Raw genomic sequence first — 25,553 nt, forward strand, 5'->3', positions numbered from 1 at the left:
TTGCGTATGTGGACGTATGTATATACATGTGTATGGGGGTGGGTTGGGCAATTTCTTTCGTCTGTTTCCTTGCGCTACCTCGCAAACGCGGGAGACAGCGACAAAGCAAAAATAAAAAGAAAAAAAAAGATATATATATATATATATATATATATATATATATATATATATATATATATATATATATATATAGATAGATAGATATACAGATAGATAGATTGATAGATAGATAGATGAAACGTAGCTAGATACATTACCTTGATACTTAATGTAAATGTTTTAGAGATTTTCTTTTATATTGTCAACTACAACGATTTAGATAGTCATATGTTAAAATGATTGTAAGGAGACTTTAAGTCGAAGATATAAAGGGTTAATGTCCTACTGACCTTCCATTGGTCGCTGCCCGTTAGAATTCAACATTCGTCTTCGTCTTACTAACAAGGTCATATATGCAGTGAGAGCGTGCATGGTCTTAGATTTATTCTGAACCCCTGGGAAAACGTTCACAATGACCTGTGTGGCGTTAACCAACTGTCGTTTACCACATCTTTGACCCTGTTAGTCGATAGGGCTGAAACACCAAAACACCAATCAACCGCACATTTATATGGGCCAGATAATTAGTGAGTGTGTATGGCCCTGCAGTTATCGCTAAAACATGGTGTTCATGAATATTCTAGTGGTGTTTATAGCTAACATATTTGCCTTATTGACTCTGGCAGTCGAAAAGTCCAGGGTGCAAATATCCAATCAAACTCACGATTATTCTGGATATCTTGATCTATTGACCATTGAGCACCTGGGATGAGCCCCAGGACTTGTTATCCTCATCCGTTCTCTTTTTTATCTTTTTTTCCTCATGACTTTCCTGAAATCCTCCAAAATGCACCTCCCGACTTCATTGTCATTTTCTCCCGAAACCCTTCCCTGTAGTCAGTAATCAAGAAAGACATTTATAGCTTTATATGCAGCTACCTGCTGGACCTGGACGATCATTTTATGTTGAACTTAAGGTTCACATTCTGGCTTCATGACCTTTAGCTGATGCTCCTTATATCCAACAACATATATACATCCTGTTATACATTTGATGTTACTGTGAGTGTCTGATGTATGTATGGTGTGGATTATGGTTTGATGAACTTAGCTGGTAATGGTTATTGAGTAAAACATATCATCATGTTGCAAAAATTTTGTGATTTGTATGTTTTGTCGTATGGTACAGACTTTGGTTTCATGAACATTACCTGTTAAAAACCAGTAAATTCAACGATAGATGTACGTATTTACATGTTACAGAGCCGGTGTGATAAGGACCCGTGCCAGTCAAAGGCCTGACGAATCTAAACGAAAATTTGTCAGTTGGTCGAGATCAGAGGACGAGCCGTCTAAACTCTAGAGGGAGGAGGTGAACCTAGAACATTTAGCAACGACAACAAATAACTGTTAGGTGAAGACCTAGCTGATCTGGCAGTGACAATAAGTAACTAACAATAACATAATTATACAGAAAAAAGGACTTTCTGAGAATGGGCTCTCGTCTTCCAATCATTGCCCTTTTGATCCAATAATTGGTGGTCAGTGACGGTCGGTGTACTAGACTGGTTGAGGCCAGTGTGACCAGGTGGGGCTTGTGACTGGGGCGTTGACGTGTTGTGGTCGGCGTCCTCCAGGTCGTTATCTTAGTATTTTGGTAACGGAGAAAGATCCACAGTGGACGTTTTACAAACATATTGCTGAATCAACACAACTTTTACAGAATCTAATTGAAGTCATTACGTTAAACATTTCAAATGTTAAGAAAAGAGTAAGACAAAAGAAAAAGAGTGTTTATTAATTTTTTTCATTCTTTCTCACGAATATCTGAATTAATTACCTGATACTCAAACCTTAGTCACAGTTTCTCTTTGTCTCATGTAGTCATAACCTGTCTTTACCATGAATGGAAATGATCTATGAGGCATTACATTTAGTTTGGATCCAATTGGTTCTTTCATTCTTTATATATAATGAAACTTGTCAATAGAAATTAAAGGGCAGAGGAGGAGAAACAGTTCTACTTTTTCATTACTAATGGTGTTGTTCTTCGACAATATACTGTACATACCTAAGTTTATACGTGTTAAAGTAGTTGTGCGAGAAGTTGATCATATTCAAGCTAGAATCTAATAAACATCACAAAACATACCTCTTACATATCACCCCTAACCCTGCGCCCTGTGAGGGAAAGAAACTCTCAAATGTTAATGTGTTCATTTGGAAGGACTCTAATGCCCGGTATCAAGGAAATGATATGCATACTGTATTATGGTGACCAATATTGGACAATATAATGTGTGTGACTGAAGCTACCTATAACTGTAATATTACCTTTACATTCTTGCTACTAACGCTCATAGACATGACACGAAGTTCCCTGTTAGTCTTATTATCTAATCATTATATCTTTTTATTTCATTATACTCAATTGCCGTCTCCCACGTTAGCGAGGTAGCGCAAGGAAACAGACATATACGCATGTATATGTATAAACGCCCACACACGTACACATACATCCCTATACACTTCAACGTATACATACATATACATACACAGACATATACATATATACACATGCACATATTCATACTTGCTGCCTTCATCCATTCTCGTCGCCACCCCGTCATACATAAAATAACACACACCTTATTACGTACATTAATACACTGCTGTCTTGGCTTTAGATCTCTTCTAATAATGACACCTAAATCCCCCTCCTTCCTTGATAGTTCTATTCCCACACCTTAAGATGGTACTGTAGTTTGCTTGTTATGTAAACCCAGTCTAAACATGCTGCATATGTCTCCGGTGAATATCACTGGTCATTGTACACTGACGTTGTTCAGCGATGTAAACCCTAGAGTGAACCTTAGACAGCATTACGGTATTTTGTGATGGACGAAGGCTTTATTCAAAAACAAAAACAAAAGAAAAACGAATTACACACTTACTGTAAGAACCTATCATTGATTACCATAGAATACAGATGTAAAAGTGCATTTTGCTAGTGGATTTCTATTGAAATTATTTCATACGATAATGAATAAAATCTCATGACTGTTCTGAAGCACAGAATACAGAAATGTATGAACCGTGAAACCGGTAGCACTAACATATCTAACACAAAGATTTCTATTCTGCAGATAACGTAAATGTTTTGCATGTAGAAATCAGTAATATCTTCAACAACATAAACGTAATACCATCAAATCTCATGTTACAGGCCCTTTATCTACATTTTGCAAATCATGAAAGAGATATTGCATAACGAAAAGTAATATAATTATTATCAACATAAGGTTTCAAAGATCTTAAACAAGTTATGAATTTCTACTCTTCAAAACTTTAGTAAGATCCAGCGAATATACTTTGAAAAATAGACTTGTTTATTATGTGGTGATGAACACTTACGAAAAAATAATCAATTTTCTCCCTATGAGTATTCTTTATGAACTGAATTAAGATATCTTTATAAGGAAAATGTATATCAATATCAACAAGACAAAACCAATTGAGTTCTATAAACTAAAGTTCGTTGAATGATAGATAAGGAATATGATATATGAATTTCAACAATCTTACCAATATCATATAACCAAATATGATACCAAAATTTTTCAAATCATCAAAAGTAATAAAATGAGAAGCCTTCCGGAGGTGGCTTCTTACTCCCGACGTAAACACCTATAGGCGGAATCCGGTAACACCTCTTGCATAGCATGTGGCAAGCAGAGTGGCTAGGCTCAGAAGCATGTTCTCCACTTCAGCTGACTAATGATATGTTAAGGACAAAGAGAACATAAATCACATACATCGATTGTGAGGGTCGAATCAGGGATGAAGCATCACTAACTAGAAATTCTAGGTCAAGGAAACAATGATGGCACAATACCTTTACCTGGGATCACTAGCACCTGTGGGAATGAACACAGCTTTGTGATACTTGATAAGTTACAAGAGAAAAACGTTGATACGAAAGTCTTAAGTATTGTCCCTCAGGAGAGCGTTTTGCAAATATTTATGAAATACATAACTGTCAGGTATCCGTTATTTCTAGAGTATATATTTACACGGAACGTGTGACACTTGTTTGGATAGAAACAACTTTGTAATGCATGATCCATTACACGAAATGAGCTTCACTAACGAAGAGTTATGCAACGCGTCGTTGGAGAACATTAATCATATAACTATATCAAATTTTTATGTTAGATAAATGGCATTTCCTGGAAGTAAACACAAAAAATGACAATGAAAGAAAAAGACGTAGAAGTGAATATTTTGTTAAAAGATGAAGTACTCCTGCCTTGAATTAGCTCTTTTATTGGACTTTTCGATACCCGAAGGAAAATATATATTGTGATTCATAATTATGAATATTTACGTTTTTGATGAATATATCTCTGTTTCTTATAATATCTTACGGATTCTAGCTAAATTTCATAATTCTAAACAACCATTATAATGCAACACAATACTTATTTATCATAAACAAATCCTTTATCACTGTAACCATCACGGTTGTACCAGATTCTTTCAGTCGTCAGTCACCTTTGTTGATATGTAAGGAATTTTCCCCCACATCTCGATGTATGCACATATATCCACACGTATGTAAATATATGTATATGTTTTCAGTTTCTCTTCTTGTCTATTTGAATTAAAGTGAAAGATATCTGTCTAAATAAAATACTAGATTAGAACATAGGTTAGGTTATGACAGGGTGATAGTTGTCAGGCTGAGGTCCTAAACATAAACGTTATACATAATACTAAATCTATAATTCTCTCTGTTCTCTGGAAAATATGTTCATCCACCAAAGGATTTGTATCAATAATCAACTGACAAATGCTTCCTACCAAATCTAATATTTCTGTTGCATGAGTTCATCATTTGATTTCGTAGGTAACGTCTCCCAAATGATTCTCAATACAGAACTTTAGGTGAATAACATTATGTTCCAGAGAACAGAGCGAATGGTTGGAACAGTGTGTGGATGAGGGATGTTCACACAGACAAATGATTCTTCCACTCCCGTGTGGTCTAGTGGCTAGGATACCTGGCTTTCACCCAGGAGGCCCGGGTTCGATTCCCGGCACGGGAAGGATTTTATTCTTAGAGAGAGAGAGAGAGAGAGAGAGAGAGAGAGAGAGAGAGAGAGAGAGAGAGAGAGAGAGAGAGTCCAAAAGGTCTGATACATCAATTGTCCAGTACGTAACATCACCAACGAAACATATGCATGTTCACAGCAAATACTTGTTGTGTTGTAGTGATTTCTCATTACTCCTAGTGAGGGAGTCCGAGAAACCCTGTCACGAGGCCTAAAAGAGTGAGTGGAACAGTAAGTGAGTGAGGAGTAAGTGAAGGAATCAATACAGCTTCAAGGTTAAGATATCTGGCTTCCAGTCAGGAGGAACCTGCAGAGCGAGATCAATGTTTAGTGAGGCCCAAGACCAGGCCATATTTGCCCTTCCCATATACTCCATAAAATGATAAAATAGTCATAACACTATGACAAATTTCATGACCATTTTGGATATTGTACAACAAAGACTCTATTCTACCAGTTTTACCAACAGCATTCTGTTTACCCTTGAGTGACCAGCGGGGCTCCTGTTAGGCCGGAGGCCAAGACGCTCGTCCAGGACCCCTGTATGGCTGGAGGCCAAGACCCTGGTCCAGAGCCCCTATAAGGCCAGGGCGCAAGGCCCAGACCAAGGTGGGCCATGCGTTAATCCGGTACCGGGAATCTGGGTTCCTTTTCTGTGGCTGGAGTGATCAGTTACGTAAGAACAACACAACAACATGATGATTATGATATTAACGTGTAGGGGTAAGAGACAATATGGTTCCAACAGTTAAAGTAAAACAATACTTGCATCTTGTTCAGCCGTCATGAACGTCAGAAAAAAAGACTGCCCCGGGTGAGGGTCGAACTCACGACCTTGAGATTATGAGACTCACGCGCTGCCTACTGCGCCACCGAGGCTTCTAAACCTATTTACCATATCTAGATTAATTGGTTCATACAAGAGTAGTACTCCTGACCTGTCCTTCAGTGTGCACGTACGTTCTTTTAAAGTTTTATGATCCGCTAATTTGGTAATTCTGTGCAAGTATGGAACACAGCAGGCAAATTCAAGCCTCCTCTTGATCACCCTTGATCTACCCTTGCATGAGCCCATCCCACAACCAAACCAAGAGCCTAAGGTTGCTGCTATTTTTCCTTTAGTGGCGTTGGGGTGCAGTTCAGTGACTTTGTGTCCACTGACATTCACAATTACTAAAAGGCGTACACACACCGGTCAGGGAAACATATCTATTAGACTTTCAGAGACACTGGTAGTGAGTTCTTTGACGAGACTGCAGTCTATTGTTCAAGGTAAACTTGGAAATAAAAAAAGACTTTGAATCCTGCAAGGGGGGTGTGAGCAGTCAGAGAGATAAGTTCGGTCGGGAGCTGAACTTGTCATGTCCCCGTTCGTTCATCTCCCCCACCTCTACTCCTGTACAAGCAATAGCAACTGAACGCGTCTTGTACCCATCTGTTCATCCTTCCCACTCATATATACGGGTTGTGCCAGCAATGACTCCAGGACGAATCGTGTTGCTGCCACGGTGGTGAACACTGCGTCTTGCAGCCAGGTATTAGCTATTCCTCCCGTGCGAGTGCTTACCCTTGCTTTGTTTATAAGGCTTGATATCTGTTGTGTGTAACCTTCATTCATAAAGTTGGCTCTGCAGGATTGAATTTTCACTGACCGGGTGTCCGCAGGAGAACTCAGCCTGGCCTTTGTGCGACCGGCCCCACCCTGAGAACCTTACTGCTCGACCAACTGCCTCATCCTTTTTGGGGGGTAAGGTAGTTCTTTTTCCCCGCTGTCTGGGGTGGCTTGCCACTCCAGTTCGGGACTAGGTCCCTGTTAGGATGGATAACGGGAAACCATCCACTGCCCCCGTAAGGGGTAGTGGTGGTGAACGACTCAACATCAAAGCTAGGAAAGCTCAATTTGTTAACATACATGCGACTGGTTCAACGACCCTGGCCTCCCTCAGTTCCTTCTTGATCAGGAAGGTCATTGATGGCTGGCCAGGGCCCGTTGACATGGTCAGTAAACTGGCAAGTGGTGATCTGGTCAAAGCCAAGTCGGCGAATCAGGTAGCAGATTTGCTCAAGTTGACCCAGTTCCATACTCACAAGGTCGTGGTCACAATTCCAGTAGCCATGAACTCTTGCAAGGAAATCATCTACTGTCCGGAACTCATGGATATGTCGGAGGACGAAAGTCTGAAGGACTTGGCAAACGTTGATGTCGTGGCTGCCCGGTTCATCACCAGATTCGTAAATGGCGAACAACGTAGGACCCCCTTGACAAATTTGACATTTGGAAAATCAAAGCTCCCGAATGAAATCTTCGTTGGTTGCTTACGTTGCCAAGTAAGACCTTACATCCCGAACCCTTTGCGTTGCTTCAAATGCCAGCAATATGGTCACCCAGAAATATGTTGTTCGCTTTCTGTTAAATGTGGGAAGTGCGCTACAGAGGGTCACACTGCTGACAGCTATACAAATGGTAGGATGTTGTGTGTCAATTGCAAAGGCAACCATCCGAGCTCGGACCGGGAATATCCCCGCTTTAAGTTCGAGAGGGAAGTCTGTGAGGTGAAGACACGTAACAACATTTTGTATGGCGAGGCTAGGAAGAGGGTCAAGGAGTCTTGTGAGACTCCCAAACCCAATGAATCCTATGCTTCGGCATTGACAAACAAGCCTGTTATGTGTACAGTTGTGACACAGACTCCTTCCGTCACAGAGAACATCGCCACCGAAAAACCCACACCTTCTCCTCGAACAAAACCCAAAGTTCAAACATCCTCTTACGCCCAAGCCACGTCCTCCATCCAAGCCAAGTCCTCTGTCCGACCCAAACACAAGAAAGAGGACAAAGTTAACTGGACAAAATTTAAAAAAGATAATGCGTCGCACCTTAAAGTTCCGGTGGCTCCGTCGAGGGTGCCTGCATTTCACGGCCTCGTCGACGGAGTCACTCAACTCGATGGAGACCAGTTTCTCCACTTGCAGGGGCGGATCACGCTCCCATGGGGACTCGCCCAAATCCCGAAAATAACGGGCTGAGAAAGTTGCTCGGTTAAATAGCCCTTAAACCAACACATTCATTGTCATCCAATGGAATTGTAGAGGCCTTAGGTATAAACAAGCATAACTACAAATGTTGCTTGCAATGTATAGGCCATCCGTTATCTGTCTACAAGAGACTAATCTAAATATCACAATCGAAGACTGTTACAGAAAAACTGTTATAGATAGCTACCATTCGTGTAGAAGAGATGAAGATCATGGGGTAGCTATCTCCGTCTACTCTAGAAGCCGTCGCATGTAGAGTAAAATTTGATAACACGTACCTGGCCATTTGTTAGTTATACTGCCAAGGCGCCAATGAACTTGATGGTGAGCTGAATTCAATTACTAATCAGTTACTCCACAGGAAATCAATTTTAGCAGACTTCAATGATCATCGTCAGTGGGGAAGTACTCGGACAGACTGTAGAGAGAGACAAATGGTTAACTTTATACTCAACTCAAACCTCACTCTTTTGAACGATGGTAGTGGAACTCCGGTAGACGACCGGACTGGCAATATCTCAGCAATTAATTTATCCTTGTTATCACCAGACGTACTGAGTAATATCACTTGGGGTACTTACGACGACTCCCTAGGGAGTAACCATTTCCCGATCTGTCTTTCCTATACATGCGACACCACCACGAATCCGTCTCCACCAAAACTCAATTATACGAAAACAGATTGGTTGTAATTTGTTAGTCAAGCTGTCCTAGATATGTCTGGTGATAACATTGGTACAAAAGTCGTCAATGTAACTACTACTGCTGAGAATTCTATACCTAAGCTTTCTACAATTTCCAGTAAGCATAGAGTTCCTTGGTGGACACCAGATTGCTAAAATGCACTACGTGATCGCAATAGGAGATACAGGATTTTCGATAAAAAGCCTCAAATAACAACTTTATAGCCTACAAACATGCGAGGGCTCAGGCAAAAGACTCCAGGCGTGGCTATGCCTCAACTGTAAACAAGGACACACCCATCAGTCAGGTCTGGTCCACAATCAAAAGAATCGATAAAAATACAAACCATCTCTACCTCCGCACCTCACCACCGAAGAAGGCTACATAGACGACCCAGTTGACATAGCCAACGCTCTCGCTAGATTCTCAGAAATCAGTAGCTCGGCCAATTACGACCAACGTTTTCTCCACCACAAACGCCAAGCTGAGGTAAATGAAATTGACTTTGCCACAGAACATCCCGAGAGAACATCCATACAATAAACCATTTATAATGCAAGAACTTCTTGCCCTGAAATCCTGTAAAGATTCTAGCCCGGGACCCAGCGGGGTCACTTACGGGATGATTCAGCATCTTAGTCAGGCCAACCTGACTAAGGTGTTAGCATTGTACAATGAGATTTGGACGTCTTAAACGTTTCCAAACTCATGGCACTTTGCGCACGTCATCCCCATCCCAAAAGGCTCCGCACGCCTTACGAATATTAATTCGTTACGACCTATTGCGCTAATGAGCTGCATTTGTAAGGTCATGGAAAGAATAATAAAGAGAAGGCTACTTTTTTTGTAGAATCGAAAAATCTACTAAATGATCTGCAGTGTGCTTTCCGTAGCAACAGAAGGACAATGGATCATTTAGTAAATATTGAAAATTCTATTTTAGATTCATTTAGTAAAAAACATTATCTAATTGCAGCATTTTTGGATTTAGAAAATGCCTTCGACATGATATGGCGAAATGGAATCTTAAGGAAACTTTATGCTTTTGGTTTGAGAGGCTATTTACCCATTTTGTTAAGATTTTTTAAAGTAATAGAACATTTGCTGTCAAAATTGCTGCACTCAACGTCACTTCGGACATATTTGTTCAAGAATGTGGTGCCGCAAGGCAGTGTTCTTATCCCAACACTTTTTTGTATAATCATTAATGATATTCTGACTCCAGCTTCTGTCCCGCGAAATCTTAAATGCTCAATTTATGCTGATGATTGTGCACTATGGCATTCATCGCCTTCTGCACAATTTTCGGCTGAGCGGGTTGAAGCTGCGCTTGAATCCGTTCATCGTTGGGCGCTACAATAGGGATTAAAGTTTTCACCCAACAAAAGTATTAAGGTTGTTTTTTCCCGGAAAAATATTATCCCGAATTTGCAGTTAACGTTAGATAACATCCTGATCCCTTTTCACAATAATGTTAAATTCCTTGGACTGTATTTTGATAAAAGATTGAACTGGAAAAGTCATATTGGCTACTTAGTGGTAAAACACTTACTCAGCGAGAACTCAGGCATCAAAGTGAATGAAGTAGACTCGCTGGTCAAGAGGAAATTACCTCCATGGGAGGTTAAAAGAACAAAAATTATGACAAGTTTCGTGACATCTTCATCAATCATCTGTCATGTTATCACTTCTACATTGACGGGTTGAAGATGAACGAATGTGTGGGTGCAGCAAGTGTATGGATGTTGGAGTGTGCCCTCAGGTACCGTTTGCCAGACCAGACATCTATTTTTGGCGCGGATTTATTTGCTACTGATCGAGCCATAGAGTGCATAACCAAGTCAAATTATGACAAAGCAATTATCTTTTCTGATTCACTCTTGGCCCTTAAGGCAATTAACTCTGGCCATACAGGGTCAACTGATATTCAGGGCAATATCATTAATAAACTTAATACATGTAATAAAGATATTATCTTGATGTAGGTACCTGGGTCATTGCAATATATACGGCAATTAGCAGGCAGACAAACTGGCTAAGTCGATCTCAGAACTCGAGGAGGTCGTTCCGATCCCTCAGGAGCTGGGGTCTTGCCTCTCGTTGGGAAAGAATTCAAAGTTTCTTCTGTGGCAAAGTCAGTGGACCAGCCTGACTATACCAAGAAAATATAAACCACAAGTAGCGGACTGGACGACCTCGTACAAGAAGAATAGAAGAGAGGAAGTCGTTCTGGCCCGTCTACATCTCAACTGTACCTACAGCACCCACCTACAACCATATGTAAACAGAAACCTTCCAGCAAGATGCGAAACTTGCCAATCCAATTTGACAATAGACCATCTCCTCACACTGTGTACGAAACATTGTGAAAACAGGAAGAAGCTGATAAATCATTTGAAAAAAAAAAAAACATTTCACCATCTACAATCTACTTGGTGATGATAACAACATTATTAACCAATTGTTTATCTTTCTCAAGTAAAAGGAAATAATCAAGATGATATAAGGTGGTTCGTTGGTTCGACTCTGTGCCGTGTGGCTTCGGAGCGTGGCTACTTTCGCTCTGGGCTGGTTGTGTGTTGGGCTGAGCAATTTGCTCATTATGCTGCTGGCCAGGATCGGGGGAGGTTCGGCCTAGGGTTGCTTCCGTTATGGTGTCCGGCTGACGAGTTGCCGAAGCCATTATGTTATATATTTCATATATACGTTCCATGTTTTGGTGAAGGACTATCTCTAATCTGTCCTATCTTTTCGCAGTCCTTCTGGCAGCTGCACCAATGTATGTTGTGCCGACTGGCTGGTGTTTGCTGCCACGTCGACACAATAACCATTTACCAACATTTTTTCTCTTTTTTTTAGGACTAGGTAGTACTTATAGGTGTTGATATAATCATTATGTAGGGACTTTACACAGTCAAAAATCAAACAAGGTGAAAGGCTTAATGACCTTACTTATAGGTCACTGGCCGTTAAACACAACAACATAACTCCAGTTACGTCAACACAGCAGCAGAGGTTTGTGGTATGTCGTAAAATTATTTCAACTGCTAGTACGTAAACCGAGTATTGCAGTTTTATCATTTTTTCTGCAAGCTTGTTGTTTGCTAAACTTGAAATATATTGTCTTTTGTTTGTTCATTAAAAATGTTAATTCCAGTCTAGCCTACAAAACTTATTAGCAAACCCCTCTTCATTGTTGATGTTGCGCATCTAAGCTCGTGTGTGACGTATATGAACAGCAAAAGCTCTTAAGATCATAGAATAAGTTATCAGCCATGTGTGTGTGTGTGTGTGTGTGTGTGTGTGTGTGTGTATGTATGTGTGTGTGTGTGTGTGTATGTATGTGTGTGTGTGTGTGTGTGTGTGTGTACAGTATATCTAGTTCTTCTCGTATATAGATTCGATTGATGTATTGGGGATTAGGACTGAGTTTTTGTCTGTAATGGTTGAACTCATTATTTGGGGAGTTTATTTATGAAGCATGAAATATTATTCATGAGCATCTTCGATCCGTCAATACTCAAAAGTACAGCTTGAACTTATCTTTAATTAAGATTTTTGTCCATAATCTATTTATATTCGCTATGATGGGTTTTGAATGCAATAGTATCAGTTACAGATAAGGTACCATATGTTTTACTTTTTTGCTATTTACAGAACACCCGAAAAAAACTGGCTCAGCAAAGGAAAACTCGGAAATACGTTGAAAACTATCTGAAATTTGGTTTCACATCGCTAAGTAAGGGAGATTTTGATGTACCTGAGTGTGTTATATGCCTTAAAATCTTGAGCAATGGTGCCATGCGTCCAACAAGAATGAAACATCACCTCAGTGGCAACCATCCAGACTTAGTTGACAAGCCAGAAGACTATTTTCCAGCTAAGAGAGAAAGTCTTAAAAGATAAAGACTGACAGGTCAGGAACATTTTGACAATAGTCAAGAAAAATGTTAGAGACGTCACATGAATTATCACTCATGATAGCTAAAGCTAAAAAGCCTCATAGCATTTGTCAAACACTTGTGAAACTATTATTCTACCTGCTGCAAAACTACTACATCCAGATGAGAGCAACCAGAAATTGGCTATGATTTTATTATCTGATTCTACAGTAAAACTTTGGCTTGCTGAAATGGCAGAGGATATAAAACTCACAGGCTGGAGAAGGTAAAAATCTTCCCCAGACCTTGCAATACAATGTGGCGAGACCACAGATGTAGCCCAATGCTCTCATTTGGTGGTTTACACACGATTCCTGTGGAAAGAATATGTGGAGGAGGAAATGTTCCGCTACCCTTTAGAGACCAGAACAACAGCTGATGATATTTTCAATGCTGTATCTAACTTTATTTTTTTCAAGATCATGACGTATCCTAGGAAATTCTAATTGTCGTGTGCACATACGGAGCTCCACCCATGTTGGGATCTTGCTCAGGTTTCATTAGCAAGGTGAAAAAGAAGAGTCCATTTGCAGTTTCCCAAAACTGCTTCATACATCGTCAAGCTTTGGCACCAAAGACTTTACCTTCACATCTCCAGGAACGTTTGAACATCATGATCAAGATCGTTGATTACATAAAGAACAATGCCATCAATACACAACTGTTTGCACAACTTTGTCACGATTTAGGAACAGCATAAGACATTGTTTTTTCACATGAACGTACGCTGGCTCTCAAAGGGCAATATGTTGGCGCGCTCGTTTGGACTTCGAAAAGTAAAAACGTTTCAGGAAATTGAGGAAAAACAGTGCTTCGCCACTTTTAATTCTGATCAAGTTAACTTTTCCCTGGCTTACCTAGCAGATGTTTATCAAGTCTTAAATGACATGAACCTGAAGCTACAAGGAAGAGACACAACTATGGTTGGTCTCTGTGATGCAATTATGACATTCATTGGGAAGTTGCAACTGTGGAGGTGTGGCATACAGAAGAATACAGCATCCTTTCCTCGTCTGGATGAAGTCGTGAAGCTTTGTAGTGCATGATCCATTACACGAAATGAACTTCATTAACGAAGAGTTATGCAACGCGTCGTGGGAGAACATTAATCAGATACCTTTATCAATTATTTATATTAGATAAAAGGTATTTCCTGGAAGTAAATAGGAAATGGCGACGAATGAAAGGACGTAGAAGTAAATATTTTGTTAAAAGATGAAATACTCCTGTCTTGAAATAGTTTTCTTGCATTGGACTTTACGATACCCTGAGGAAAACACATATGTCGTTTATGATTATGAATGTTTACGTTTTTGATATATTTTTTCTCTTCATTATAATATCTTACGGATTCTAGCTTAAATATCTTAATTCTAAACAACCTTTATAATGCAACTCAATACTTATTTATCATAAACAAATCCTTCATCACAATGACCATCACGGTTGTACCAGATTATTCAAGTTCTCAATCACGTTTCATAATATATGAGGAATTTTCTCCACATCTCGTTGCATACACATATATCCACACGAATGCAAATATATATATATGGTTTCAGTTTTTCTTCTTGTCTTTTTAAATCAAAGAGTAAGGTATCTGTCTAAAAAAAAAAATACTAAATGAAAACATAGGTTATAACACGGTGATGGTTGTAAAGATGAGATCCTAAATGTAAACATTATACAAAATACTAAATCTATAATTCTCTGTTCTCTGGAGCGTATGGTTATCCAGAAAAGGATTTGAATCAATAATCAGCTGGCAAATTCTGTTGCAGGAATTTATCATTTGATTTGGTAGTTAACGACTGCTAAGTGATTCTCGATACAGACCTTTAGGTGAATAACACTATGCTCCAGAGAACAGAGTGAATGTCTGGAGCATTGTGTGGGTGAGGGATGTTCATATACATAGACTGGTAACCTTACCAGTCCCGTGTGGTCTAGTGGCTAGGATACCTGGCTTTCACCCAGGAGGCCCGGGTTCGATTCCCGGCACGGGAAAGATTTTATTCTGAGAGAGAGAGAGAGAGAGAGAGAGAGAGAGAGAGAGAGAGAGAGAGAGAGAGACGCACACGCAGACAGTGTCCAAAAAATCTGCTTCATCAGTTGTCCAATACGTAACATCACTAACGAAACATATGCATCTTCATAGGAAATACTTGTTGTGTTGTAGCGATTTTTGATAACTCTTAGTGAGGGAGTCCGAGAAACCCTGTCACGAGGAAGAAATGAGAGAAACTGAATGAGTGAGTGGGTCAGTAAGTGAGCGAGGAGTAAGTGAAGGAATCAATACAGCTTCAAGGTTAAGATATCTGGCTTCCAGTCAGGAGGAACCTGCAGAGCGAGATCAAGGTTTAGTGAGGACCAAGACCAGGCCACATTTGCCCTTCCCATATACTCCATAACATGATAGAATAGTCATAACATTATGACAAATTTTATTACCATTTTGGATATTGTATAACAACGTCTCTACTCTATTAGTTTTACCATCAGCATTTTCTTTACCCTTGAGTGACCAGCGGGCTTCTGTTAGGCCGGAGGCCAAGACCTTGGTCCAGAGCCCCTATAAGGTCGAGGCCCAAGGCCCAGACCGAGGTGTGCCATGCTTTAACCCGGTACTGGGAATCTGGGTTCCTTTTCTGTGGCTGGAGTCTCCAGTTACGTAAGAACAACACAACAACATGATGCTAACTTGTTGGGTAAGAGACAGTATGGTTCCAACAGTTAAAGTAAAACAATACATGCATCTTGTTCAGCTGTCTAGAGACATTCACAATTACTAAATGGCGTATACACACTGTTCAGGGAAACATATTTATTAGACTTTCAGTAGACACTGGTAGTGAGTTCTTTGACGAGACTGTAATCTATTGTTCAAAGTAAACTTGGAAATGAAAAAAGACACAACTTTAAATCCTCCAAGGGGGGTGTGAGCAGTCAGAGAGATAAGTTCGGTCGGGAGCTGAACTTGTCATCTACCCGTTTGTTCATCACCCCCACCTCTACCCCAGTACAAGCAATAGCAACTGAACGCGCCTTGTACCCATCTGCTCATCCCTCCCACTCATATATAAGGGTTGTGCCAGCAGTGACTCCAGTCACGTCAACACAGCAGCAGAGTTTGTAGTAAGTCTTAGAATTATTTCAACCGCTAGTGTGTAAGCTGGGCATTACAGGTTTATCAATTTTCTGAATTTTTTGTTTGCTTAATTTGAAATATATTGTGTTTCGTTTGTTCATTAAATATCTTAATTCCAGCTTACAATATGTACTAGCAAACCCTTCTTCATTGTTGATGTTGGGCAGACAAAAGTTAATCACGTGTAATTTTGTGCATCTAAGCTCGTGTGTGACGCATATGATCATGATATGAGCTATCAGCAATGTGTGTGTGTGTGTGTGTGTGTGTGTGTGTGTGTGTGTGTGTGTGTGTGTATGTACAGTATGTCTATTTCTTCTCGTATGTATAGTAGTTTGATTTATTTAGGGTTTGGACTGAATTTTGTCCGTAATGGTTGAACTCATTACTTGGGAATTTATTTGTGGGGCTTATGATATTCATAATTATCTTGAATATATGATTACTCAAAGTTATAGCTTGACCATATCTTCTATCAATATTTTTGTCAATAATCTATCTATATTCGCTATGATGGATTATGAATGTAATAAAATGACAGTTACAGATAAGGTACCATATGTTTTACTTTTTATTATTTCAGAACGAGCAAAAAGAAAAAAAAAGAAAAAAGGCTCAACAAAGGTAGATTCGGAAATACATTGAAAACTACCTGAAATATGGTTTCGCATCACTAAGTAAGGGAGATAATGATGTACCTAAGTGTGTTATGTGCCTCAAAATCTTGAGCAATGGTGCCATGCGCCCAACAAGAATGAAACATCACCTCAGTGGCAACCATCCAGACTTAGTTGACAAGCCAGAAGGCTATTTTCCAGCTAAGAGAGAAAGTCTTAAAATATAAAGACGTGACAAGTCAGGAACATTTCGACAGTAGTCAGCAAAGATTATAGAGACGTCACATGAATTATCACTCATGATAGCTAAAGCTAAAAAGACCCATAGCATTTGTCAAACCCTTTTGAAACTAGGCATTCTACCTGCTGCAAAACTACTACTTCCAGATGAGAGCAACCAGAAATTGGCAATGATCTTATTATCTGATTCCACAGTAAAACTTCGGCTTGCTGAATTGGCACAGCATATAAAACTCACATGCCGAAGCTGAAAATCTCCCCCAGAATTTGCAGTATAATGTGGCGAGACCACAGATGTAGCCCAATGCTCTAAGTTGTTGGTTTACACACGATTTCTGTGGAAAGAATATGTGGAAGAGGAAATGTTCCGCTACCCTTTTGAGACCATAAGCTGATGACATCTTCAATGCTGTTTCTAATTTTCTTTTTCAATAGCATGACGTTTCCTGGGAGACCTAAATTGGCGTGTGCACTTATGGAGATCCACCCATATTAGGATCTCGCTCATGTTTCATAAGCAAGGTGAAAATAAAGAGTCCAATTGCAATTTCCATACACTTCTTCATACATCGTCAAGCTCTGACACCAAAGAATTTACCTTCACATCTCCAGGAACGTTTGAACATCATGATCAAAGATCGTTAATTACATAAAGAACAGTGCCATCAATACACGACTCTTTGCACAACTTTGTCACGATTTAGGAACAGCATAAGACATTGCTTTTTCACATGAACGTACGCTGGCTCTCAAAGGGCAATATGTGGGCGCGCTCGTATGGACCTAGAGAATTAAAAACTTTTCAGAAATCGAGGGAAAACAGTGCTCATACAGAAGAATACAGCATCCTTTCCTCGTCTGGATGAAGTCGTGAAACTTTGTAGTGCATGATCCATTACACGAAATGAACTTCATTAACGAAGAGTTATGCAATCCGTCGTTGGAGAACATTAGTCGGATACCTTTATCAATTTTTTGTTAGATAAATGGGATTTCCTGGAAGTAAACAGGAAAAGGCGATGAATAAAAAGGACATAAAGTAAATATTTTGTTAAAAGATGAAATACTCCTGCCTTGAATTAGCTCTCTTTTATTGAACTTTTCGACACCCAGAGGAAAATATATTATGTGGTTTATGATTATGAATATTTACGTTTCTAACCTCTTTTATCTATTTCTTATAATATCTTGTGGATTCTAGCTTAAATATTGTAATTCTAAACAACCATTATAATGCAACACAATACTTATTTATCATATAGAAATCATTTGTCACAATAACCATCACGGTTGTACCAGATTCTTTCAGTCGTTAGTCACCTTTGTTAATATATAAGGAATTTTCCCCCACATCTTGATGCAACCATATATCCACACGTATGTAAATATATGTATATGTTTTCAGTTTTTCTTCCTGTCTTTATAGATTAAAGTGTAAGGTATCTGACTAAAGAAAATATGCTGGCGCGCTCGTATGGACATACAAAAGTAAAAACTATTCAGGAAATCGAGGGAAAACAGTGTGATAGTTGTCAGGCTAAGGTCCTAAACATAAACGTTATACAAAATACTAAATCTATAATTCTCTCTGTCTCTGGAGCGTATGGTTATCCACCAAAGGATTTCCATCAATAAATAACTGGCAAACGTTACATACCGAATCTAATAATTCTACTGTATGAGTTTATCATTTGATTTGGTGGGTAACGTCTGCCAAATAATTCTCAGTAGAGAACTTTAGGTAAATAACACTATGCTCCAGAGAGCAGAGCGAATGGATGGAACAGTGAGTGGGTGAAGGATGTTCACATACATAGACTGATGACCTTCCCAGTCCCGTGTGGTCTAGTGGCTAGGATACCTGGCTTTCACCCAGGAGGCCCGGGTTCGATTCCCGGCACGGGAATAATTATAATCTTAGAGAGAGAGAGAGAGAGAGAGAGAGAGAGAGAGTCCAAAAGATTTGATGCATCAGTTATCCTGTACGTAACATCACTACGAAACATATGCATCTTCACAGCCAATACTTGGGTTGTAGTGATTTCCGATTACTCTTAGTGAGGGCGTCCGAGAAACCCTGTCACGAGGCCTAAATGAGAGAAACTGAATGAGTGAGTGAGTCAGTAAGTAAACGAGGAGTAAGGAAAGGAATCAATACAGCTTCAAGGTTAAGATATCTGGCTTCCAGTCAGAAGGAACCTGCAGAGCGAGATCAAGGTTTAGTGAGGCCCAACAAGACCAGGCCATATTTGCCCTTCCCATATACTCCACAACATGATAGAATAGTCATAACATTATGACAAATTTTATTACCATTTTGGATATTGTATAACAACGTCTCTATTAGTTTTACCATCAGCATTTTCTTTACCCTTGAGTGACCAGCGGGCTTCTGTTAGGCCGGAGGCCAAGACTCTGGTCCAGGACCCCTGTATGGCCGGAGGCCAAGACCTTGGTCCAAAGCCCCTATAAGGTCGAGGCCCAAGGCCCAGACCGAGGTGTGCCATGCGTTAACCCGGTACTGGGAATCTGGGTTCCTTTTCTGTGGCTGGAGTCCCCAGTTACGTAAGAACAACACAACAACATGATGCTAACTTGTTGGGTAAGAGACAGTATGGTTCCAACAATAAAAGTAAAAGAATACATGCATCTTGTTCAGCTGTCTAGAGACATTCACAATTACTAGATGGCGTATACACACTGTTCAGGGAAACATATTTATTAGACTTTCAGTAGACACTGGTAGTGAGTTCTTTGACGAGACTGTAATCTATTGTTCAAAGTAAACTTGGAAATGAAAAAAGACACAACTTTAAATCCTCCAAGGGGGGTGTGAGCAGTCAGAGAGATAAGTTCGGTCGGGAGCTGAACTTGTCATCTACCCGTTTGTTCATCACCCCAACCTCTACCCCAGTACAAGCAATAGCAACTGAACGCGCCTTGTACCCATCTGCTCATCCCTCCTACTCATATATAAGGGTTGTGCCAGCAGTGACTCCAGTCACGTCAACACAGCAGCAGAGTTTGTAGTAAGTCTTAGAATTATTTCAACCGCTAGTGTGTAAGCTGGGCATTGCAGGTTTATCAATTTTCTGAATTTTTTGTTTGCTTAATTTGAAATATATTGTGTTTCGTTTGTTCATTAAATATCTTAATTCCAGCTTACAATATGTACTAGCAAACCCTTCTTCATTGTTGATGTTGGGCAGACAAAAGTTAATCACGTGTAATTTTGTGCATCTAAGCTCGTGTGTGACGCATATGATTATGATATGAGCTATCAGCAATGTGTGTGTGTGTGTGTGTGTGTGTGTGTGTGTGTGTGTGTGTGTGTGTGTATGTACAGTATGTCTATTTCTTCTCGTATGTATAGTAGTTTGATTTATTTAGGGTTTGGACTGAATTTTGTCCGTGATGGTTGAACTCATTACTTGGGAATTTATTTGTGGGGCTTATGATATTCATAATTATCTTGAATATATGATTACTCAAAGCTATAGCTTGACCATATCTTCTATCAATATTTTTGTCAATAATCTATCTATATTCGCTATGATGGATTATGAATGTAATAAAATGACAGTTACAGATAAGGTACCATATGTTTTACTTTTTATCATTTCAGAACGAGCAAAAAGAAAAAAAAAAGAAAAAAGGCTCAACAATGGTAGATTCGGAAATACATTGAAAACTACCTGAAATATGGTTTCGCATCGCTAAGTAAGGGAGATAATGATGTACCTGAGTGTGTTATGTGCCTCAAAATCTTGAGCAATGGTGCCATGCGCCCAACAAGAATGAAACATCACCTCAGTGGCAACCATCCAGACTTAGTTGACAAGCCAGAAGACCATTTTCCAGCTAAGAGAGAAAGTCTTAAAATATAAAGATCTGACAACTCAGGAACATTTCGACAGTAGTCAGCAAAGATTATAGAGACGTCACATGGATTATCACTCATGATAGCTAAAGCTAAAAAGCCTCACAGCATTTGTCAAACACTTGTGAAACTAGGCATTCTACCTGCTGCAAAACTACTACTTCCAGATGAGAGCAACCAGAAATTGGCAATGATCTTATTATCTGATTCCACAGTAAAACTTCGGCTTGCTGAATTGGCACAGCATATAAAACTTACCTGCCGGAGAAGGTAAAAATCTTCCCCAGACTTTGCCATACAATGTGGCGAGACCACAGATGTAGCCCAATGCTCTGAGTTGTTGGTTTACACACGATTCCTGTGGAAAGAATATATGGAAGAGGAAATGTTCCTCTACCCTTTAGAGACCAGAACAACAGCTGATGATATCTTTAATGTTGTTTCTATCTTTCTTTTTCAAGAGCATGACACATCCTGGGAAAATTTAATTGGCGTGTGCACATATGGAGATCCCCTCAAGGTAGGATCTCGCTCATGTTTCGTTAGCAAGGTAAAAAAGAAGAGTCCATTTGCAATTTCTATATACTTCTTCATACATCGTCAAGCTTTGGCAGCAAAGACTTTATCTTCACAACTACAAGAACGTTTGAACATCATGATCAAGATCATTAATTACATAAAGAACAGTGCCATCAATACACGACTGTTTGTACAACTTTGTCACGATTTAGGAACAGCATAAGACGTTGCTTTTTTTCACATGAACGTACGCTGGCTCTCAAAGGGCAATATGTTGGCGCGCTCGTATGAACTTAGAGAAGTAAAAACGTTTCAGGAAATCGAGGGAAAACAGTGCCTCACTACCTTTAATTCTGATGAAGATAACTTTTCCCTGGCTTACCTAGCAAATGTTTATCAAGTCTTAAATGACTTGAGCCTGAAGCTACAAGGAAGAGACACAAGGAAGAGTTATGCAACGCGTCGTTGGAGAATATTAATCGGATACCTTTATCAATTTTTTATGTTAGATAAATGGCATTTCCTGGAAGTAAATAGGAAATGGCGATGAATGAAAGGACGTAGAATAAATAATTTGTTAAAAGATGAAATACTCCTGCCTTAAATTAGCTCTCTTTTATTGAACTTTTCGATACCCAGAGGAAAATATATTATGTGGTTTATGATTATGAATATCTACGTTTCTAACCTCTTTTATCTATTTCTTATAATATCTTGTGGATTCTAGCTTAAATATTGTAATTCTAAACAACCATTATAATGCAACACAATACTTATTTATCATATAGAAATCATTTGTCACAATAACCATCACGGTTGTACCAGATTCTTTCAGTCGTTAGTCACCTTTGTTGATATATAAGGAATTTTCCCCCACATCTTGATGCAACCATATATCCACATGTATGTAAATATATGTATATGTTTTCAGTTTTTCTTCCTGTCTTTATAGATTAAAGTGTAAGGTATCTGACTAAAGAAAATATGCTGGCGCGCTCGTATGGACATACAAAAGTAAAAACTATTCAGGAAATCGAGGGAAAACAGTGTGATAGTTGTCAGGCTAAGGTCCTAAACATAAACGTTATACAAAATACTAAATCTATAATTCTCTCTGTCTCTGGAGTGTATGGTTATCCACCAAAGGATTTCCATCAATGAATAACTGGCAAACGTTACATACCGAATCTAATAATTCTACTGTATGAGTTTATCATTCAATTCGGTGGGTAACGTCTGCCAAATGATTCTCAGTACAGAACTTTAGGTAAATAACACTATGCTCCAGAGAGCAGAGCGAATGGATGGAACAGTGAGTGGGTGAAGGATGTTCACATACATAGACTGATGACCTTCCCAGTCCCGTGTGGTCTAGTGGCTAGGATACCTGGCTTTCACCCAGGAGGCCCGGGTTCGATTCCCGGCACGGGAAGGATTTTATTCTTAAAGAGAGAGAGAGAGAGAGAGAGAGAGAGAGTCCAAAAGATTTGATGCATCAGTTGTCCCGTACGTAACATCACTACGAAACATATGCATCTTCACAGCAAATACTTGGGTTGTAGTGATTTCCGATTACTCTTAGTGAGGGCGTCCGAGAAACCCTGTCACGAGGCCTAAAAGAGAGAAACTGAATGAGTGAGTGGGTCAGTAAGTAAACGAGGAGTAAGTGAAGGAATCAATACAGCTTCAAGGTTAAGATATCTGGCTTCCAGTCAGGAGGAACCTGCAGAGCGAGATCAAGGTTTAGTGAGGACCAGGACCAGGCCATATTTGCCCTTCCCATATACTCCATAAAATGATTAAATATTGATAACATTATGACAAATTTCATTACCATTTTTGACATTGTATGACAATCTCTATTCTCCCAGTTTTACCAACAACATTTTGTTTACCCTTGAGTGACCAGCGGGGCTCCTGTTAGGCCAGAGGCCATGATCCTGGTCCAGGACTTTTGTATGGCCGGAGGCCAAGACCCTGGTCCAGAGTCCCTATAAGTCCGGTGCCCAAGTCCCAGACCGAGGTGGGCCATGCGTTAATCCGGTACTAGGGATCTGGGTTCCTATTTTGTGGCTGGAGTCATCAGTTACGTAAGAACAACACAACAACATGATAATGATAATGATATTATCTTGTAGGGTAAGAGACAATATTGTTCCTACAGTTAAAGTAAAACAATACTTGCATCTTGTTCAGCCGTCAATGAAAGTCCGAAAAAAAAAAGACGACCTTAAGATTGTAAGACTCACGCGCTGCCTATTGCGCCACCAAGGCTTCTAAAACTACTTACCATATCTAGACAAATTGGTTCATACAAGAGTTGTACTCTTGATCTGTTCTTCAGTGTGCACGTACGTTGTTTTAAAGTTTTATGATCCGCTAATTTGGTAATTCTGGTCAAGTATGGAACACAGCCATCAAATTCAACCTCGTGTTAATCTTCCCTGATCTACCCTTGCATGAGCCCATCCCACAACCAAACCGAGAGCCTAAGGCTGCTGCTATGTTTCCTCTAGTGATGCTGGGGTGCAGTTCAGTGGCCTTGTGTCCAGTGACATTCACAATTACCAAATATGTTTTACCATATGTTTTACTTTCTTATCATTTACAAAACGCCCGAAAAAAGAAATGGCTCAGCAAAGGAAGACTCGCAAATACGTTGACAAGTACCTGAAATATGGTTTCACATCGCTAAGTAAGGAAAATGTTGATGTACCTGAGTGTATTATATGCCTCAAAATCTTGAGCAATGGTGCCATGCGTCCAACAAGAATGAAACATCACCTCAGTGGCAACCATGCAGACTTAGTTGACAAGCCAGAAGACTATTTTCCAGCTAAGAGAGAAAGTCTTAAAATATAAAGACGTGACAACTCAGGAACATTTCGACAGTAGTCAGCAAAGATTTTAGAGACGTCACATGAATTATCACTCATGATAGCTAAAGCTAAAATTCCTCACAGCATTTGTCAAACACTTGTGAAACTATGCATTCTGCCTGCTGCAAAACTATTACTTCCAGATGAGAGCAACGAGAAACTGGCTATGATCTTATTATCTGATTCCACAGTAGAACTTCGGCTTGCTGAATTGGCAGAGGATATAAAACTCACATGCCGGAGAAGGTAAAAATCTCCCCCAGAATTTGCAATATAATGTGGCGAGACCACAGATGTAGCCCAATGCTCTGAGTTGTTGGTTTACACACGATTCCTGTGGAAAGAATATGTGGAAGAGGAAATGTTCCGCTACCCTTTAGAGACCAGAACAACAGCTGATGATATCTTTAATGCTGTTTCTATTTCTTCTTTTTTTTTTCAAGAGCATGACGTCTCCTGGGAAAATTTAATTGGCGTGTACACATATGGAGATCCACTCAAGCTGGGATCTCGCTCATGTTTCATTAGCAAGGTGAAAAAGAAGAGTCAAATTGCAATTTCCATATACTTCTTCATACATCGTCAAGCTTTGGCAACAAAGACTTTATCTTCACAACTACAAGAACGTTTGAACATCATGATCAAGATCATTAATTACATAAAGAACAGTGCCATCAATACACGACTGTTTGTACAACTTTGTCACGATTTAGGAACAACATAAGACATTGCTTTTTTCACATGAACGGACGCTGGCTCTCAAAGGGCAATATGTTGTGGTGCTTGTATGAACTTCGAGAAGAAAAAACGTTTCTGGAAGCTGAGGAAAAACAGTGCCTCACCACCTTTAATTTTGATGAAGTTAACTTTTCCCTGGCTTACCTAGCAGATGTTTATCAAGTCTTAAATGACTTGAACCTGAAGCTACAAGGAAAAGACACAACTATGGTTGGTCTCTGTGATGCAATTATAACATTCATTGGGAAGTTGCAACTGTGGAGGTTTGGCATACAGAACACAACATGCTCTCCTCGTCTGGATGAAGTTGTGAAAGAGAAGAAATATTTCAGTGACAAAATAAGAACAGAAACTGAGGATCACTGTGAAAGACTGACAACGAATTTCATCACTATTTTCTCAACATTAGCAACAGCAGTTTTGAATTTAACCTTGCCAGGAAATTCTATTCTGTAGCAAACAATGATTTGACTTGTCTTGGTTTAGAGAAGTTTTGGCTGAAGTATCACTGAGTGTACCAGAAAGTAAGTCTGTCAGTCCTAAAAGTCTGTCCCGTTTTCATCTACTTTCCTGAGTCACCATCTCATTGATGAGTACTATCCAGCCACCCCACTTAGGTCAACATATGTAATTTACCGTCTCGTTTATGACCTACTGATTTAAGCAGTAGCGGTGGGGGAAGTATGTGAAAGTTTGGTTTTATTGTAATTACATTCTT

At 39.6% G+C, this 25,553-nt stretch overlaps 1 protein-coding gene and 5 non-coding genes across 6 annotated transcripts; 5 read left to right on the forward strand and 1 right to left on the reverse strand.

Annotated features, from left to right (window-relative positions):
- The first annotated feature begins 5,075 nt into the window (after window positions 1-5,075).
- On the forward strand, window positions 5,076-5,147 carry TRNAE-UUC (transfer RNA glutamic acid (anticodon UUC)). Its single transcript has one exon. It is a non-coding gene; the product is annotated as a tRNA-Glu (tRNA).
- Window positions 5,148-5,959: 812 nt separating this feature from the next.
- TRNAM-CAU (transfer RNA methionine (anticodon CAU)) lies at window positions 5,960-6,032 on the reverse strand. The gene has a single exon. It is a non-coding gene; the product is annotated as a tRNA-Met (tRNA).
- An 8,717-nt stretch (window positions 6,033-14,749) lies between these two features.
- On the forward strand, window positions 14,750-14,821 carry TRNAE-UUC (transfer RNA glutamic acid (anticodon UUC)). Its single transcript has one exon. It is a non-coding gene; the product is annotated as a tRNA-Glu (tRNA).
- A 3,832-nt stretch (window positions 14,822-18,653) lies between these two features.
- Window positions 18,654-18,725, forward strand: TRNAE-UUC (transfer RNA glutamic acid (anticodon UUC)). Its single transcript has one exon. It is a non-coding gene; the product is annotated as a tRNA-Glu (tRNA).
- A 3,853-nt stretch (window positions 18,726-22,578) lies between these two features.
- On the forward strand, window positions 22,579-22,650 carry TRNAE-UUC (transfer RNA glutamic acid (anticodon UUC)). Its single transcript has one exon. It is a non-coding gene; the product is annotated as a tRNA-Glu (tRNA).
- A 2,218-nt stretch (window positions 22,651-24,868) lies between these two features.
- On the forward strand, window positions 24,869-25,291 carry LOC139754427 (zinc finger BED domain-containing protein 5-like). Its single transcript, XM_071671704.1, has one exon. The coding sequence runs from the start codon at window positions 24,869-24,871 to the stop codon at window positions 25,289-25,291; it is 423 nt and encodes a 140-aa protein (XP_071527805.1).
- The last annotated feature ends 262 nt before the right edge of the window (window positions 25,292-25,553 follow it).

Source organism: Panulirus ornatus, chromosome 17 (assembly GCF_036320965.1).
Source record: "Panulirus ornatus isolate Po-2019 chromosome 17, ASM3632096v1, whole genome shotgun sequence".
Taxonomy (NCBI): Eukaryota; Metazoa; Arthropoda; class Malacostraca; order Decapoda; family Palinuridae; genus Panulirus; species Panulirus ornatus.